Genomic DNA, 19,773 nt, shown 5'->3' on the forward strand with positions numbered 1-19,773 from the left:
GATAACAATGGTAATTACCACACTGTGGTTGCAAAACAGATTTTTCCATAAATCACTTGGTTTAAGTGGATGTTAATCAAGTTGATGTCATTGATCAGATTCCAAATGTTTCACTAACTTTGTTTTTGTTTATTTAAATTTAGTTGTTGCCGATTTATACCCTGGTTTTACCCAACCCCCCTGCAGACTCTGGAAACGGCAGCTGGAACACTTGCACTCCTGCAATTCAGTAATTTTTCACACTGCAGATCCACAGCAAGGCCATCAGACCTATAATGCCGGAGGACAACACCGACCTGGAGGCTCCACTGCAGAACCGCAGGTGCCTTATCGGCCACAGGGGAGCCGGTGCGTGGTGAACTGTGGATTCCCCTGCCAACCTAAGCCCTCCCTACCCAGGTGGCACTTGGCCAATTGTGCACCATCCCCTTGGAACTCCCAGTCACGGTCGTCTGTGACATGCCTGGATCTGAACCGGTGATCTCCAGGCTATAGGACGCATTCTGCACTCCACGCGGAGCGCTTTTACTGGATGCGCCACTCAGGAGCCCACCTTTTCACTACCTTTGTGTGTTCTTTTCTCAACAACCAACTATGAAATAGTTTCTTGTACCAATACAGAATATTTGTACAGAGACGCCTCAAACTCTTTTAACTCATAGAATCCAAGGACCCAATAAAATGTGAGTTCTCCGACACAGAAGAAATGTCAAGTATGAACCCTGAACGTCTATACTGAGAAATATTGGTTTTGATTGAATGTACTGTATTTGGTTCCAGTCTGAGGCCACTCTTACCTTCACCCTTGAGGCGGACCCTGGCACTCTGAGGATTCCTTCAGTCTGTAAACCGGTTTGTTCCAGCTTTGACAGCAGCTAAAAGGTGTGGATGTACAATGTGGCATTTTCATTACAACAATAAAAGATAAAGATAACATCCCCCCAAAGTTATCATCTGCTTGGGGATTGGGATTTCGTGCTTTATTGTTGGTAGCAGACCTTCGCCTAGCAATGTTTTAACATAATCCAATACTAGTGGCAGGCCAACTAATCTAATGAACAGGAGCAATGACCCTGTTGTTGTTCATAAGAATGATACTTTTTTGGTGCTTTGCCATTTGGGGTGCAAAACAAAAAAATTAAATTTTCTTTCTCCTACTCATCCTAAAATATACTGTTACAGTACACTTTTGTTATTCAATTTATGGAAGAGGAAAGTGTTTTTTTATTTTTTTTATTGTACATGTTATGTATCGAGTGGTTTTATTTCTTACATTTTTTTCATATCTTTCATCATTTGAAAACGGTTTAATTCCTGGCTGAAAGGCAAACAAAATCTGGGTTCCGATGCAATCCAGTGTGACCGGGCCCAAACTAACCCGTTTCTACGTCCATGCAAAACATAGTAAAACATAGAACCAACTCATTCCCAGTCCTAACTCTTGATCAATAATAAGACCTAGAACCAGACAATACGCAACATATTAAAACTGGTTACACTAAACAATCCTTACTTTGGAACAATGCTAACACAAAACCCTGTTTTCACAAACAATCTGGTAATAATCTGGCATTATTTTGTCTGCATCTTAAGGAATGATTTGTATGAATTGTATCCATAAAAACAAACAAACAAACAAAAGCAGCTGACAACTGAGAAGGAAAGGGAGCCGTGGTATTAATTACCCCACTACCACGGCACTTCAGAATGTGTCTTACTGAATGTTTGCCCTGTGTGATTCATAAAGGAGATTAATGAATGTATACTGTCTGTGTCTCTGAACAGAATGAAGGAAATTGTTAATCAGCAAATGTAAATTGTATATGCAGTAGAAAGCTATTGTCAAAGGAACTGGAAAAGGTTTGTGGTTGATTTGGTTGCTTCTAGTAGTAACTAGACTATGAACTCCTACACTTGAGGAGATGAATAAGTTTAAAGTTAAAATGGGCTTTGTTCCCTTCCTGGGATGGGAAGTGAAAGTTCATTAGAGAATTAAACTGGAGTACAGTACCAAGGTTATTACACTCGCTGACCTCAGACAAACATCCTAAAATCGAATGCATCTTCCTGCAGCCACACAGCCTTGTAGCCTGATCTGATCAAATCTAAAATGCTTAGCAAGGTTGTACATGTGACCTGGTGTAGGTGGTTCGTTAAGGGGGCACATATGGGGGGGATCTGTCCTTTATATGGAATGTTAGGCCAAGGTTCTTTCTACTGTCCAATATATTCAAGTGTTAACCTTTCTGTTCAGGTTTAATGACAATACAAGTGGATACATGTACTATTCACTGGCAAATACAGTGACTATTTCATTTCAGTGGAACTCCCTTCATCCGCGTGCTTGGGGAGGATGTGTGAAATCTGCGGATAAATGACATTGTGTGCGACTAGAATATGCATGACTAAATACAGAAACTAGTAATGCAAACCAAATTAGTGTTTATTGGAGATGTATGCAAGACAGAACAATGTTTTAAAATTAGTTTACTTTGACAGATAATTCAAATCTGTTCAAAAAGTGACACACCTCCTACTCTGTTTCCCTAGCTGCTTCTGTTACCAAAAAAACAAAAAAACACCTCATAAATAAATATACTACTACTACTAAAAAAAAAAAGCTACAATGCTACAAGATCATAAGACATTCAGCTATTCAGTTCATCCGAGCTCACAACTGTCCTGTAAACAAAGTCATGTGGCTAGCTGCTAGAAATACCACCAGGTATTATCGCTAATTTATTCCATGCATTAATATTAAATAAAGGCAGCTGAGTTGCTAGTTTTCTGGGATTTCAAACAAAAAATACAATTATATTATGTTACTATCATGTATCATGCATTATGCACTTTCTACTGTATTTAATGTATTATGCTTTTTTTTTGCTGTATATCATGTATTATGCAATTCTCTGTATTTAAAGTATTATGGATATTCTTCTTGTTACTGCATCTTGTAAAGTGCTTTGTGATGGTGGTCTACTATGAAAGGCGCTATATAAAATAAAGACTGATTGATTGAATTTTTTTTTTTTTTTACTTGAAAACTAAACAAGCCCGCTGTGTAATTTAAAGTCATTTTACATTTCAACAAAATACGTACCAACTGAAGTGGTTGCTTTTGTTTCGTAATAGCTTTTTTAAACAATTCATATCTGCAAGTCATTCTTTTGAACCTTGACAAAGTCCATGATAGTCTTTGTTTCACTGAGGAAAAATATGTTTGCTGGGCGTCACTAAGCAACTGCCTCAGGAGAATTAATTTTACAGAATCCTGCTGTTCACACCATGACATGAATCCTCGCTGCTGTCTTGGCGTCCACTCCACAGGTTAGACTAACGTATTCATCTTTGTGTGTGTGTGTGTGTGTGTGAGTATTTGTGTACATGTGTGTGACTGCGTGCACCGTGTGCATTAAGTCTACATTTGCAATAATGTACTGTATTTCAGAGATAAAACTTGTCAGGGAGCAGTAGATAATTGAAGTCGCAGATGAACGGGGTGTAGATAAATGAGGTTTTACTGTATGTCTAATACTAAGTATGTGGTCATTCAAATAAATTCCATTTAATGCACCACAAGGATAATCAACATTTGAACTTTTGGCCTGTTCTGGGGGAGACTGCTATGAGGAAAGTTCCCTAAACTGTGCAGGGTCAGGTATGACAAATAAAACTAAGAAGTGGCAGGTCGAGTGAGAAAGATGAAAAAATAAAAAACAAGACAAAAAATAGAATCTAACTCAGCTAAATACAGACTCATTCTACAGCTGGAAATTAATATGTAAATGTTGATAAGGATGTTTCAGCTATTCTGACTAATTCTGAAGGACTAAAACAATGAAAATGGTTTTGATAGAAACCAAGGAACTAATGTCTAAACATATGATAAACAATTCTCTCACTTTCTGTACATTTTCTTTGTTGTGTCTCACCTCTTGGTGTACTGAGAAACCTAAGAATTACAAACAGCACAATATATGTTCATTATATGACAATATATGACAGCGTGTGTATTAACTGGTCCCAGATGTGAAATACAGAACAGCATGGTAAAAAAAAAATAAAAAACATTGTGATAAAATTTTTAGGTACCTTTTTGAAAATTAAGGGTACTTTTGAACCAGGAAGCTTCTTTTGGTCATTCTCTAGTAGTGCTGTGAGGGGAACCCCAAAGAGGCCACATTCTGAAATACAAAATAGTTGTGAATGATTTCCAATATGTAAGAGCAACGTGATCTGATTGTAACCTGAAAGCCTTTTTAACTAGGCTACCCACCTCGTACTTTACTCTTCACTGTCCTGTTTCGTTTCAGCTCGATTCCCAGAGCATCAAAGTAGGCAGTTAGCTCGATCAGCGAGATGTAACCAATCTTCTTCATATCCTCCTGGGACAGGTCTCCTATGATTGTGAGCCCAAGTTTCGCTTTACGAATCAGAAACTTCTGAAGAACAACAACATTGTGTTTTTTTAGTTGAACAATCTCTTATAAAGCTTACTATAGTATTTATACACTGTATCGTTGTAGTTTTCCCATGCTTTTCCCATTGTTACACTACGGATTTACCATAGTGTACCCTTGTTTGCCATGTCTATTACCAGTAATATACTTTACCATACCTTGTTATTCTTTACAATGTTTACCTATGCTTTATTACACTGTTCTATGCTTTTACTATGGTAAACCTATTAGGGGTGTAAAGTCATAATTCACCAGACAGTTTATTTGATATGCCAGACATATCATGAATTATTTTTCTTAATTTCATATTGTGCTGTTCCTTGAGAACATCTTAAAAAACACGTTTGTGAAAGAAAAATTGAGAAAAAGTAAAAAAAAAAAATCACAACAAATCATTATACTCAGCATTCAAGAGATATGTTGATTAATCACATCCAGGGTGTTTACTTACAGGCAAAGTTGAATCATCCTTCTTTATTCTCTGGATGCTCCGGCAGTCTTTCCTAAAAACACACTCTGAGTAAGGCACGTCAAAGTTCATCTCTTCTGGCAATGACGGGCTGTCTTTGCTCAGCTTGCAGTCTGATGCACAGCTTTCCACTTTAAATACATATTTTAAAAGGTCAATTAAAATACTGCATAAACATCTCAGTAAGTACAAAATCTCAGTAAGTTGTTTTTTCTTTTTTTTTTTTATTATAACACTCATTATAACATGAATGTCCTGAGCAAACAAACTGAAATTAGAAAATGACTGTAGATTAATGTAATAGTCATACAGATACAGTACAGTTTTAAAGCCTTCATCCATGCTCCATGCCCAAGCTTTAAGCAGTGGAACTGTTGCTGACTAAACGCAAATACACAAACTTACTGTGTCTACCACCTAGCCATGTTTAATTACTAATGGAGCTGAATTCCTGGGAAGGGAAGACAGTGATAACACCCATAGGTTTCTGAAATATGTTTTCGGTTGGTAAAATTTTATCTCAGTAAAAATGAACTGTGGGTTGTCAAGTTTATCCAGGACACTCCTCCATTCTAACTTTACATTTGAAAGAATTTTTTTTTTTTTTTTTTTAAAGTGTGCATAAAAGCACAGTCTACTGTGGAAGTATACCAAATTGCTGACATTAGTAAAACAGTTTCTTGACTGTATATATCTATTCTGGCACCAATGCTCAAAGCACTAAAGGATATTATGAAAGTTTAATTAAAAAAAAGTTTAACAAAACAAAGCAACATCGATTTGAAACAGAAATAGTACAATACAAAATCGGCATGATGCGGTACAAATATGGATTTTAAAATTGCTTTTGAGAAGGTATTGCTTAAACAAATTCTACTCTTCCCAACTACAGTTAAAATAATTACCTTCTGGCTTCTTGGATTTAAGTCTATGTGACTGATATTGTTGTTTCTGTTTTTTTGTTTATACAACCCCCAGCCCCACCCCCAAGCTTGTTACATACTTACAACGAATACCACATTCTTTGAACAGGTGACCACCAACTGAGTCAACTTCTGTGTTAGCCATATCACAAAACTCATACGTATGTTTCGCTCCTATTACAGTACATGATACAATTAAAATGTAGCACCCCAATAATCTCTCAAATCTCAGGCTACTTCCATGAATTGTGACATTTACTGCATGTTTAAGAAAAAGAAGCTGACTAACACACTTACATCTTCCTGGAGCTCGGAAAGATAGCTTGGATGACTGCTGAATGCTATTAGGTGAACCAGCTCCTGGGCAGAATCCAGGCTGTGTGGAAAAAACAAACAAGATTGAGTTTCCAACACTCAATCTACTATATCAGTACATTAATATGTACATTAACCAATACATAGTAATGGTGTCATCTTGAACGTAGACAGAGACAAACCAGAACTATAACAAAAGTGGATAGAAAAGGGTTGTAGGACAGCAGACATCTGTAATGAGGGAATATTGGAATAAGAGAAGTGAACTGACTCAGGTCTGGTTACAAGCTACAGGTGTTGATATAACACACACACACACAATTGTTTTTATAACTATTATATATTACTATTAATTGGGAATTTAACTGAAAAGAAGGAAATGGTTGATGCAGATTGGCTGGGATATGTAGCCGATTGCAAAGACAATTTAGTCTGAAATGGCTTTGCAGCAGATTGTTATTCTGAGAGGTGCCTGGCGTATGATTTTTTTAAGCAGGTGGCCTGAAGTCTATATTTAGAATGAAGCACAGTACAAAGTCAATATGATACAGTTGATTTCATGAATGAGGTTTTGTTTGTTGTGTCATGGAATACAGTAGCCAAACCTGGAACTGTGATGGTCTGAAAGCTCCTCAGCATTAGCAGTCGATAACCACACACACACACGTTATACATACAGATACAATCTGATGGAAGACATATTCCCATGCAATAGGCTTACTGTATGTTTCAGAATAAATACACACAAGTAAACATGCCAAATATAAAAATAATGATGCCATTTAAAAAAATGTATTCATACAACTGCTGTTCAGATGATTCCACAAATACGAATTAGTCCCAATCGTAGACTTTTCCCTTAGTGTGCACAAGCCACAAAGCCATGCGGATTTGACCAATGATTGTCTAACCCAGTCACATAACGGACTGAAAGCCAACTGCAAAAGTTACACTTTTTACACCACTCATCTGCTCTACCTTAAAATAAATAAATAAATACATTTAGTAGTCGGCAATTTAGTTTAACCTGTTTTTCTCCCAATTTGAAATGGCCAATTGATTTAGGCTCAGCTCACTGCTACCCTCTCGCTGACTCCGGAGTGATGAAGATGAACACACGCTGTCCTCCGAAACCTGTGCCATCAGCCGACCACTTCTTTTCACTCTGCAGGCCTGCCATGCAGCCAACCCAGAGCTACAGCGTCAGAGGACCACGCAGTTCTGGGCAGCTTACAGGCAAGCATGCAGTCGCCAGCCTAGTCTGCTGGGGTCGCTCATGCGTGCACCCTGGCCGACCTAAGCACCCCCCCCCAGGCAGCACTCTGCCAATTGTGAACCGCACCCTGGAAACTCCCATCCATGATTGGCAGTGGAATAGCCTGAACTCGAATCAGCGACCAACAGGCTGTAGGACGCATCCTGCACTCCACGTGGAGTGACTTTACCGGATGCGCCACTAGGGAGCCCCTTCTAACTTCATTCTTAACATGGAAATGCCAGCCAGCATGGATGTTATGGCTACTAAAAGAAGAATAACTTCTACTGTATGTTTCATGTTTTTACGGTTGAGGGCAGTAACCCTGGTTTTCTCACTATTTGTGCAAGATGTTTGAAGGTTAAGGTAAATCATGTCAGTTCTGAGAGGGCGGTTTTCATTGACAAAAACTCACCCCACTCAAGTCAAACTTAGTTCTGCCGAAATACATTTCCTAAAGATGCAGTTTGTGGGAAGGAAAATAATTCTGGTCTATAATCCTAAAGAACAGATGTTCACTAGCAAAGTGAGTCATCACAAGGCAATTAATTGGAAAATTATGTGCTTACATGCATACACAAACACATACTTTTTGTATATCTGCTGACTACAAATCATGACACAATGAGTAATACCCTGTACTATATGAAAGAAACTGTAAAACTGAGAACTCCCTACATGACAAATGCAGTGTTACCCATAGACTGATTTTGACAGTATGTAACTTTTTCACTTAAAGGGAAATACAACTGTTTCTTTCTCTCCTGAAACACTAAAAACACCAAATACTCTGATACATAGAAATACACTGTACATCTTTGCCTGTCTCAGTCTGGTTCTCATTGATTTAGCCTTGAATTATTTCAAGAAATTACTTCAGATTAGAACACTGTGCCATTACTTGCAGTTCCATCCTCATTAAATTTGAATTTATACAAGTTCTTTAGCAATACTGATGTAGCATCTCAGGTGTACCTATCGAGGCCGTAGTTATGTCACTTTGTTGGAATTGTGTCATGACCTAGATAATGAGACACAAAACCTCTTATGACAAAGCTTTTTTATTCACTACCTGCACCCTTTTAAAACTTTACAGCTGTAAATTTGCATTGTAATTGTAGTTCTGCCATGCATTTACCATAGCTTGTTATGGGTCTTGAGGCAGGGATAACCATGGCTTTCAAACTCATTTTCTTGTATCTCTGCATCCCTGCTACGGATACATTTTCCAAAAAGCACGGTGGTACCATTCAGTGAGCAGATATTGCGAGTACAGTTTCAAAAAAAGGTTGAAAACCCCTGGATTAGAATGTTAAGGGAAAAGGCCATTATTTATGCGTGGATTGATTTAAAATTTAATTCACAATTGAAGCACTCAACGTTCCAGCGGGCATCTATGCAAAACAAAAGCCCGACAGATCTGGAAGCTGATTGGCTGTTCGCACTCAACCGTTTTCTAATTTTTTATAACATTGATATGTGATTTTGTATATACAACCTTGCCAAACAACGTGCAGCATGTGTATACTATAGGAACATTATGGTCCCCTTATCGTGGTGCTGAAGACTTTTCTGCTTGCTTGTTATGAGAAAAGAACAACATGGAATATTCAAAGTTTTACATAGAAAAAATTTGGAGATGTAGACAACAGCTTCCCACTTAATAAAAAATGACTGGGGAAATGGACACAAAACAGCAAATAAAGGAGGAAGATATTCTTGAATGTAAAAATAAAAAGATCTACCTGCAATTGTACTTTCTGTCTGAAAGGTGGATTCACTTTCACAGTGATGCAACATCTCTTTTAGCCACTATTATTTGACTAAATATTAACTCATAAAAAACAATACATACATTCATATTGTGCATAATAAAGCAGACCTTTGTTTATTGTCAGCCTCATATTTGAATATTTTAGATCTAACATACTACGCATGTAAACTTTAAACTCATGGTACTTCCTAGTTTAATGCGGTGTTGATCTGCCTAAAGGAAAGTCTTGATTTTAAAAGTCAGTTTGTATGATATGGGGTAGTATATTATGTTGTATTCTTTCAGTGAACAACAACATGGAATATGTTTGTATTGCATAGTAAGTACAGACTTAAAATCAATAAAAAATAATTTACTCTAAACCAATTCCAAAGAGTGGACCAAATATGTGAAGATATTTTATAGTAAGGTAACTCACTCAGATAACCCATAGCAATAAGCACTCCAGTAGATTTTATACTAAAAGTCTACAATAGTATATAAGACTAAGGGGTAGATGTACTAAAGTGTTGCGTCTGTTGCAATCATTGCAAACCAGTCGGAAATGTCAACCAGTCAAATGTACCAACCAAAGCAACACTGTTAGCATTATTTTAACGAATGCTTTGCAGCCGCAGTTCTTAATTGCACTTTTAGCCTTAAATGGATATGTAATTCTGGGCATTCCTGCAGAAATTCGCAAAAACAGGGTGATGAGAGTGCAAATGAGGGACCAAAAATATTGTAATGAGATGTACCAAAGCTGCAGGCAATTGCAACACTTACAATTGCATCAATTTGTTAAGAACTTTTGAAAGCATGTTTTAAACAGTCGCAATTTTTGCTGGCATTTCCGAGTCTGCTTTTTCTCGTGTGTTGCCAGTTGTGCTCAATGTATTTTTGAGATGAACACCCAAGTACCTAATTTTCGCCAAAGTCAGGGTGTACTTACAAGCCTTGAAAACATATTTCTATGACATTTCTGGTTTCCCCAGCATGTTAGGAGCATAGACTGCACACATGTGCCACTATCCCTTCCAGCTCATTCTGAGCACCTGTATAGAACCATGATCTATTGTGTGTTAATTGTCTAGACTACTAGGACCAAGTTAAAAAAAATAATAATGAAAATAAAATAAAAAAAATGTAAAATCATTTAGTTTCAATTTAAAATAATCTTGTATTCGCATTGTACACCAATGTGTACAACCAGCACCATGACTTATTTTGTGTTACCAGTAGGGTAAAGTTAAAAAAAATGTACTATTCATTTGATTTTACTACTGTACTGTATAGGCCTACTGTACAGATGTATATTTTTACATATTGTAATGTGTAGCCTACCCAAAACACATTACTGTAAATGTATGTGTGTGCGATTTTATTTTAAAGTTTTTAAACCCGTCACCTCCTTATGTCGGACAAACATGTCCGGTTTAGCGAGGGGCTATGGTATGATTATGAAAAGCTTTTTGGGGGTGAAGGTGGGGGCCCCATTATAGAATCCGATGGGATTAAACTGCCTTTCATTTTTTATACATATAACAGTATTAAAATGGGTACAATGAAGACGGAACATTTAACAAAAACAATGCTATTTTGATTCTTGTACCCTTGCACGTATAGACTTTATCCTTCAGGCACCCTGTGCTGCAACCAACCACAACTCAACTCCGCTATTTTATTTATTTATGTAGATTGATAACAATTCTCGTTCTAACTACTCACTGGGGAGTCTCCAACAACAAAGATGTCCCGAACATCCCTGACAGAATGCTTCTTCTTGCGCTGCGTCTGGGTGTAGTTGTCAATGTGCTTTTTGACAATGGCAGCCTGTGTGCGGGTCAGCGTTGAGAACAGCGCCTCAGCAGGCTCTTCCCCCAGCGATCCAGACACCAGTGTGGACAGCCCCGCTTCCTGAATCCAAGCCTCCTCCATCTCCCCCTCTGTAAAACCATGAAACCAGACCCAGAGTCACCAGCTTCCTCCATCTGCAGGCAGTAAACCTCTTTGCACTGGCAAACAGTGGCTACTGTTTTATAAATTTCCTTCCTATTTTTCCCCTTACTTAAAAAAAGGGTTAAACAAGGGATATAGCACCATAATTAAAATGAGCTATTCTTTACTGTATAATAAAAAACTAATATTTAATAGCGACACTTAGATATTGGTATATAAACCTTATTCCAGCCCAGGGTAGTAATGAGAAGGCTACTGGGCCATTGCACAGAAGGTAAGTTTCAAAGCCTTCCCTACACCACTAACCCTTGGCTCCTGTCAAGGCTTCCCTGTTATTTTCCAACACCGACACTGCATTTTTTAACATCCTTTCGCTAAGTGTTTAGCTGCCTGTTTGTTTTGTTCATTTTTCACAGGTAAAAGCATTTTAAAATAGATAAATAGAATACAAACTGAGAAATTTCAGGAATAATGTGTGTGCACAGGGGACAGCTGCCAGTGGCAATTACAAATTCAGATTTGGTTGCATTTAAAACGTAGGTACTTTCTTACAGAGCAACTTCTTATGGGTATTAAGTATCAGCTTTATCCAATGTGTTCTTTTTTAGATTCACCTGGTAACATTTTGTGTGTCGGTCAAGTTTAAAGCACGTCTGAGCCATCAACAGAGCTCTCAGAAGTGTCCCTCTGCAACACTTCTAATAATATGTCAGTAAGAAACACCAGATAGAACAAAATGAGACATTACCTTCACTAAGATGCTTCTGAAATGTCTTACCCTTTCAAAAATTGCTCTTGAAACTGTGTCCCAATTGTATGTCTCCATGACTCACTTACCATCAGCTGACTTGACCTCGAGCACTGCGGATTCCTCTTGCCTGTTCTCAGCACTCTCTGCGATGCTCTTCACCTCGCTCCAGTAATCCTCCATAGAAGTGCTGTCCAGGGACTCCTGCGACACGGAGCGGCTGAAAGAGGGGGGGTGCAGTGAATCTTGAGAGATCACCCTGTCCATCCTTTGGTAGTGCGCTTTACTGTGAGAAAGAAGGCTGAAATTAGGTGTCTATCACTGTGCCGAAGAGCGTCTACTGACAGTTGTCTGCGGTGTGTTAAGTGCAGATATGTCAGTATCTCTGCTAGCACGACTCAAAAAGCATTGTTATTTAGCTTTACTGACAAGATGTCTGTGCTGGGGATTGCAAGGACCCTGGCTCAAATAACCCCATCACCAACCCTAAACTTAATTACATTCATTCTAAATCCATTACACTTATACAGTGATCTAGTGATATAGTGACTAAATTGATTTATTGTGTTTATTAGAACCATTCCAACTACAACAAATAGAGAAATAACAAAACTACACAATTTGGGTAGGTTGTGTGCATAGGGTTTCATAAAACTTTTGAAGGGCTGCAACATCGCTGATTTTCACCAGGGACAGCCAGACAGCAGCTGCAAGTACCAATTTTCATCGCAGAGCCTATTAGAAAATACAATGGCGCTCATAATATTAGCCAAAAAAAATAAAAAATACACAACACATTTACAACATTAAAGCCTTTTAAATACCCCAAAATCAGTACATTAACCTGGAAGTTCATCTTGGATTTACTGTGTACACTGAATATTGGCTGGGTTTACACGCACGTGAAAATCGACTCTACAGTCATGACTGTGTGACGCTGTCACGTGAATACATTTTGAAACAGCAAAAGGATGTCCTTTTGACAGTGCAACTTTAAGGGCAGGGTCAATCGCTTTCTCACAATAAAAAAATAGCTGTAAAAACCCATGTAAACCAGAGCAGGAATCGTGCTTGTGGCTCACGAGGTTTCAGCAGTCAAGATCCAGTTCTTCTGACTTAATCTCACGTAATCTCCAGCAGAAAGGCCACACAAAACACACTCACACAATGTACATTTATGGACTATTTTAACTCTAGAACCGCCACGATTATACTCATACCTACAACCGCCAAAGGCAGTCATTATCACGGTACAATTTTAAACATAATCAATATTAAAATGAAAGACAAACTACCGGATACAACCCTAAAGCTTCAAGATGAAATCTCTCCTACTGATATTTTCCCCAGTGCATTTCTTGTACAAAACAAAGGAACTGATGGCTGCTAAGTCCAGTAGAGGTAACAACAGGCTTATATATACATTATTCAAATTATATATTATAATTATTCAAATTAAAAACATGTATTGTAAAAGGCGGTTCTAGTATTAATAAAATTTAACTTTTATATGTTCCACAAACACATACACACACACAAATATAAATTCAAAGTAATAAAACTATTTTACATAATTGTGCGGCCGATTTTTTTTTCTTAAATCAGAAAAGTATGGCAAAAGTGGAGGAAAATTTGTGCATGCAAAGGTCGCCATTGTGTTTCAAAAGAAAAAATAAACATATATATATATATAAAAGTACACGTTGTAATCAGTGCGATTTATTAGAGCAAGAAATTTGCCATATATGGAGAAAAGGGTTTAATTCCGTTCAAGCCATCTCATATCGCTAAATGTCTGTGTTAGATTTGACCATGGGAGTAAAGACAAGTTTCATTTTGGGCAAATTGTAATATTTGCTGATCACTTTGCCAGTGGGAGATATATTGGGAGATTATTATTATTATTATCATTATTATTATTATTATTATTATTATTAACAACAACAACATGGGTAACTTATAACTATGTATCTATTTCCACTCTTACTTAGACGGATAACAAAAGACGTGTTTACTTACTTTGGGTTAAAGGCAGCTTATCTTTTTTGCTCTCAATACCAGCAACAGCTACTTCACCAATTATATTTAGACATTTTTTTTACCTCCTTTAATTCCTTTCTAATCTCCCTTCTTTAAAATGTTGTTTTACTTGCTAGAACTATCTTTTTTTTTTTTAATTTCAGGTACCATTCTCTGCTCCACCCCCAGAGCATTTACTGCATTTGTGATTATCTGCCACTGCCTTTTCATTGTCTTCATTAGTTTAACTTCCAGAGAACTTGCCAAATAGAACAGATTTGTGTTGACCAACCATTTCTTTAATTGTATCGGTTTCTTCTTTGAAAAAAAAAAATTACCTAAATCGGTTACAGGGCTTTAAAGTGGATTAGCGAGTTACTGATATCTTTGAGCACAGATCGACGAGTGAATGCAAGCAATAGCATTTGAGAAGTGCTTTATGAAACGCATGCAGCGACGACCTCTGCGTCCTCACAAACACATCGCAAATCGTAGGACTTTTATGAAAACAGGCCCCTGTGCTGCTCTAAATCTGAGCCTCTTAAAACATTTAGGGGTTGAAAGCTATATAATGTACTACTTTTTGAAGTAAATTAAATGAACAACTGGGGCTAAAAATGTGTGCTTTCCCATTGGCAACAGCTGAGGATACAATTTCACTCGAGCGAAGCACATTGCAAGTCAGTCACTCTCTTCATTCATGCTCAAACAGAACATCTACAATTTTCTAACGGGCAGCTCCAGTTGGTAAGCACAGGCAGCTGCAGATACGAATTTATAAATTCCCTTCAAGGTTATTCGGACAAGTCGAAAAAATCTGTGCACAGGACTGCAGCAGTAATAAAGAAAATAAACCACTACGTCATAGTTCATAGCGTACCCTCAATCCTAACGCAACTAACAGCAATTTCCAAGTAATAACTAGTAAAATGACTCCAATCAAAAATCCTGAGGCCATATAGTGAAGGCCACTGCTGAAGTAATAAATATGCTTGGAATTACTTTGAGTCACAATTGGTGGGTATCCTATGACAATAACAGGGGCATTGACAAAAGTGGTACTTCAGCTAAAATAGGATAAATAGATTAGATTACATAGATTAAAATAGATTACCGTAATAGACACTTGGGTCATTGTAATATGCAGCAGTCATTTCAGTCGAACTGTTTGGGGGATTTTAACGAACATGGCCTTTTTAGGAACTTGGATAGTTTATGCCTTGGAATCATAGGAAACAACGGAATCCGTCTGAGACGTGATGAATGTCACCCACATGAATGTGCATCTTGTATTAAATCGATAACACTTTTTAGAACTATTACATTTTAGATGATCTGTTTTCCATTAAAGCCAGACATGCATGTGGTGTTCCAATGACATCATTACGGTCTTCATGCACTCACCACTGATTTATTACGGGGTGTCATGCATTAACCTTTACTCACAAGGAGGTTGGAATAGAGGTCTTGAAGCACAAACAGGACTGCTAGTTGGAGTCTAATCTATTTAAGACACAATACAACCTTGTTTTGATTTAAAGAAAAAAAAAAAAATTCACAGGTAATGGAATTTAATCCAGCACACACATCAGACAGGTTCAGACCTTTGGCATTTTGCCAGTTTTGAATGGAAAACTGAAATGGCCTTCCTCGTCTGATACGACTTGCTGGCACAGGGCATTCATACTACCTCCCCCCTGCCTATATGAGTCCTTGAAAGATATGTTCTGTGTCAATTATTTCAGGTTATTTCTAGTACGATACTGAACACACCAAGCAATTAGAATGCAATGGAAGAAAGCCCAGTACTGCATGGGGCCTCTGCTATCTCATATTAATGACTATAGTTTCATAATCTGTCACTTTAACTTACTTGTTAGAATAGCTTCTCTGATAAGGTCTACAAACTACTAGTAAACAACAATCATAATAATATTTTTTTCTGATAGTGATATACAAAATTTGAAAGAAACTGTGTAAATAAATTGTGACTTATTCTAAGACATTATTATGTCATTACAATAATGTTCTCCAGGCCTAGAACACTTTCAAACTAGTGCTGGGACAAATATCTGAATATTCAAACAAATATTTTTTGACATGTATTTGGATACAAAAATCAGATATCCGTATCTGCTACAAATGACAAAAATGAAAAAATTAAATAAAATGCATTGTCAACTTTATGTACAGTACTGTTTATTTCAGGAATAAACAAAACAATGTTTAACTTGAACTGCTATTTGGCATCTGGACGTTGGTTTTCCCTGATTTCCCACTACTATTTTCTAGGAAATACACATTAATTTGACAAAAATGCCGATTTATTTTGACTCCGACATTGTAATAAGCAGCCCTACACTGTATCCTAGGATACAGCAGATGTTTAGACGTCAGAGGATCAAACAACATCAAATGTGGTTCACTGCCATTTTACAAACACATTATCACCTGATTATGTTGGCCAATCAAAGTCTGATTATTGTGGCAATTGCTGGGTGTAGTAACTACTACCTTGATCAAAAACTAAATTGAAATGAAATATATTTTTAGTGGATGAGGAATGGGGAGAAAATGTTAATCAGTTTATGACTCGTCAAAAGAAAATGGATGTTTCGAAGTATACAAAAAGCAGAAATAGCAGAAGTGGCTCAGATGAGGTAGAGGATGCACAGCGCTGCAAATACTGCTGCATTGAGGTACATGTTCACACTGACAATAAAAGAAAATACTGAAAAATAAGCGACACATTTAACTAAAACAAGAAAGTGAACTGAGAGGCAAGCAATCCATGTATGCGGCTTTTACACGCGCTTTAAAAAAAACAAAGTGCAGAATGACTGTGCTAATGAGTTTGTGTTTTGAGTTCACACCTCGTTACTGATGACTGGATGAGCGCAGACATTCTTACCAAGTTACAGTTTTAGCAAATTTTGACGTCTCGGATTTAGGCTTTGGAAAGTTGGTAACTTTAAGTAGTAGTAGTGCATCAAAATCCATTTTGGACCAGGATAAATACACACCCCTCTCTGTGACAATCAACTTTAAAATAAGTCGCCCAAAGCTATTTAATCCCTGAAATACCTATTACCTATTCAATTAGTGTTATTGGATAACATACCAACTTGCTATCTCTTTGCCCACAGTTTTTCTACAAAAACTATTCTGGGCAAGAATAAATATATATATGGGTGACGTAGAGGGGTTCCCCCTGAGAATCAACTTTGAAATAAGTGGCCCAAAGCGATTTTACCCTTGAAATACCCCAGTTACCAGTATAAGAAGCTGGAATGTGAATAAGCAACTTTTTTTTTTTTTTTTTTTTTTTTTTAATCAAAGTGTTTCATATTTTATCCTGGTTATTTTTAAACGCTAAACTTAATTTGTGGAGTGCTGCAAACAAGCTTATGGTCACGTGACATTGCTGGACTGTTATTAAACAGTTTAATATTTTGTATTGTCAATAAGCTAAACAGGTCTTTTCCAAACACCTTCATTTGTAGGCTGAACTACAGTGTTAGCGGAAGACTGTAAATATTCTTCTCACAACGGTGCTGGACATTTGTTTTCTGAACTGTTGTAACATAACTCTTATTTTGATGCCAGCAACGAACAAAGCAATTTTTATAAACATCATGACATGCAAGTATTTTCAGGTGCTTTACTATTATGATTCAAAATCTTGGCTTTAATAAAAAAAAAAAAAAAAGAAATCGTGGTAATATTTATTAATTTACTTTAAAGTATCAACATTATATTTATGTTCATATGCCATCTTTAATGATCGATACATTGATAAAAATTGGGAAAAAAAAACTAAATTGGTCAATTTTGAAAAATGGAATTTGCTATTTCCCAGAATGGAAAATCAGTAGTCCTAAATGTGAATAAAGGCTGTCTTCATAATAACTTTAAGGACTGTGCATTTTTAGCTTAATATGCCACCATCATCATCTAACATCATGAAAATGTTTCTTCTATGACACATGCAGTTTTATAGAGAATCATTAAGTCCAAACTGCACCAGTCAAAATCGCATTTATCTTACTGAAAATTAGACTAAACCATTTAAAAGTCTGTACTTAATCTTAGTTATCCTATTACAATAATGGGGTCATTATTGTGGTTAGAAATAGATACAGGTCAGCTCGCAATCTCTGTTAATGTCAGACAGACTGCAGATCCTTACGGTAATACAAAACAATTTAAAAAATAAATGAATGAAACAAAATGTCCTTGAATCAAAAATAAAGTATGTGAACCAAACACACATATGGACTGCACAAGCTGTATGTTTTTTTTTTTTTTTGTTTTTACTGTTTGAATCAAATGTTTTCTTTGGCAGTTCAGGTCTGTAATGTAGTGCTCAGCAATAGACCAGGTATTCACAGGAGGTGCTTTTTTTCAGGCACAGGCTTGTTACTCAAGGTACAGTAATATTCATCGTGTCCCCAGTGCTGTTCTCCTGTATTGTATAATAACACAGTTTTGTGTTTTAGAGTTCATGTTCTGTGATTTGTGACAGCTGATGAAGGAATTCAGAGAGACTGCTTAAGCACTGAGTCAACAGAATGCAGGGACATTCGCTGATCAGATGATCTACCACAATAAAATGAGATGTAAAGTGTAATCTCTTAGCTATTAACTTGCATTGGGATTCCAAACCCTCTTGGGGTCGATTACAGTTTTGATAAAACAACATCACAATGGATCTAATTTACAGGACAGCGCAGCCCATGTGAAATGAGATACTATACAAACTTAAACAATTACATAATAGATCTGTTTTAGATAATTTGTAATTTATATATAGAAAACAATACATTAATGTTCTTTAATCTCACCTGTGTACAAACAAAATAGAATCACAGCTATTCCCCAACGTCCATTTTGAATTCGCCTGTGGTCCCTGCTTGCTACAGAGTCTAAAAAGATAAAACTTTAGGCACAGTGTATCCCCAAAACACTCTGTTGCATAACAGAGGACAATAAAGCATCAAGTAAACTCAGAGACAGCTGTCCCCCTTGCTTGTACAAAAAACTCAACCTCCAGACTTCATTTATCCACACAGGAATATATCTCAATGTACCCGCTAGCTTTTGTTATAATAATCACACGCCTGTGAGCAATTTGTGGCATATTAAAAATGTAAGCCTAGGATTTAATATAGAGTATTAATAGGAAACCATGCAAATTTCTTTTGACACAGTTCTTGGATTGTAATGGGAAATGATGAGCCTATTTCAAAATGAAACAGATGGAGACACATCTAATGAACATGTTACACACTCTGTAATAATACTTGACAATTAATCTTACATTTACTGCTCATCTTGGCAGCTTGTCATGCTTGAGCTCTATTGACTGGTCCTAGGCTTCGGCTGACTGTGATGAGAAAAGGGGAATACAGAAAACCTGAAGGAACAAATTAGGCCTGGTTCAGAGAATAGGAAGGAGTAACTTCCTTCAATCCCGTGGTAGTAATGAAAACTATGAAAACACTCAAGATAAAATGTCAACCATTAGCATTTGCCAGTTCCAATCAACACCACCTGAGCTGGCTCTTACAGCCGCTCCCAATCGCTTCAGCAGCTCTTAAAGTGATGAGTGCCTAATTCAATTAGAGAGCCGGGGGACAGGATGATGTAAGAAGTATTGCAATTGTTAATTACATTGTTCCTGGGTTATTAGTTTAAAGCATCACAATCATTTAGAGATAGAACGTGCAGGTGGAGTATACCTGCATATGTATTGCAGCTCAAATTCAATACAATTTTCGAATATACTTCAAAATAAAGGTACATTAACTACATGTACTTAAATCCAGCGATGAACTGCGAGTAGAATATTATTCTGATGCTTTTTAAA

General features: G+C 37.0%; 1 protein-coding gene across 2 annotated transcripts in view; it reads right to left on the minus strand.

Moving 5' to 3' along the window:
• The window catches only part of LOC121314481 (rho GTPase-activating protein 28-like), a 56,811-nt gene that overhangs the window by 11,204 nt on the left and 25,834 nt on the right, over window positions 1-19,773 (minus strand). For both annotated transcript variants that reach the window (XM_041247808.1, XM_041247807.1), the window contains exons 2-8: window positions 11,975-12,171; window positions 10,907-11,124; window positions 6,153-6,231; window positions 4,915-5,063; window positions 4,280-4,445; window positions 4,096-4,187; window positions 798-875 (exon numbers count right to left, since the gene is read on the minus strand). In XM_041247808.1, coding sequence (XP_041103742.1) covers window positions 798-875; window positions 4,096-4,187; window positions 4,280-4,445; window positions 4,915-5,063; window positions 6,153-6,231; window positions 10,907-11,124; window positions 11,975-12,171 — 979 coding nt within the window. The remainder of the gene's footprint in view (window positions 1-797; window positions 876-4,095; window positions 4,188-4,279; window positions 4,446-4,914; window positions 5,064-6,152; window positions 6,232-10,906; window positions 11,125-11,974; window positions 12,172-19,773) is intronic.

The sequence above is a fragment of the Polyodon spathula genome, chromosome 4 (genome assembly GCF_017654505.1).
Source record: "Polyodon spathula isolate WHYD16114869_AA chromosome 4, ASM1765450v1, whole genome shotgun sequence".
NCBI classification, from domain to species: domain Eukaryota; kingdom Metazoa; phylum Chordata; class Actinopteri; order Acipenseriformes; family Polyodontidae; genus Polyodon; species Polyodon spathula.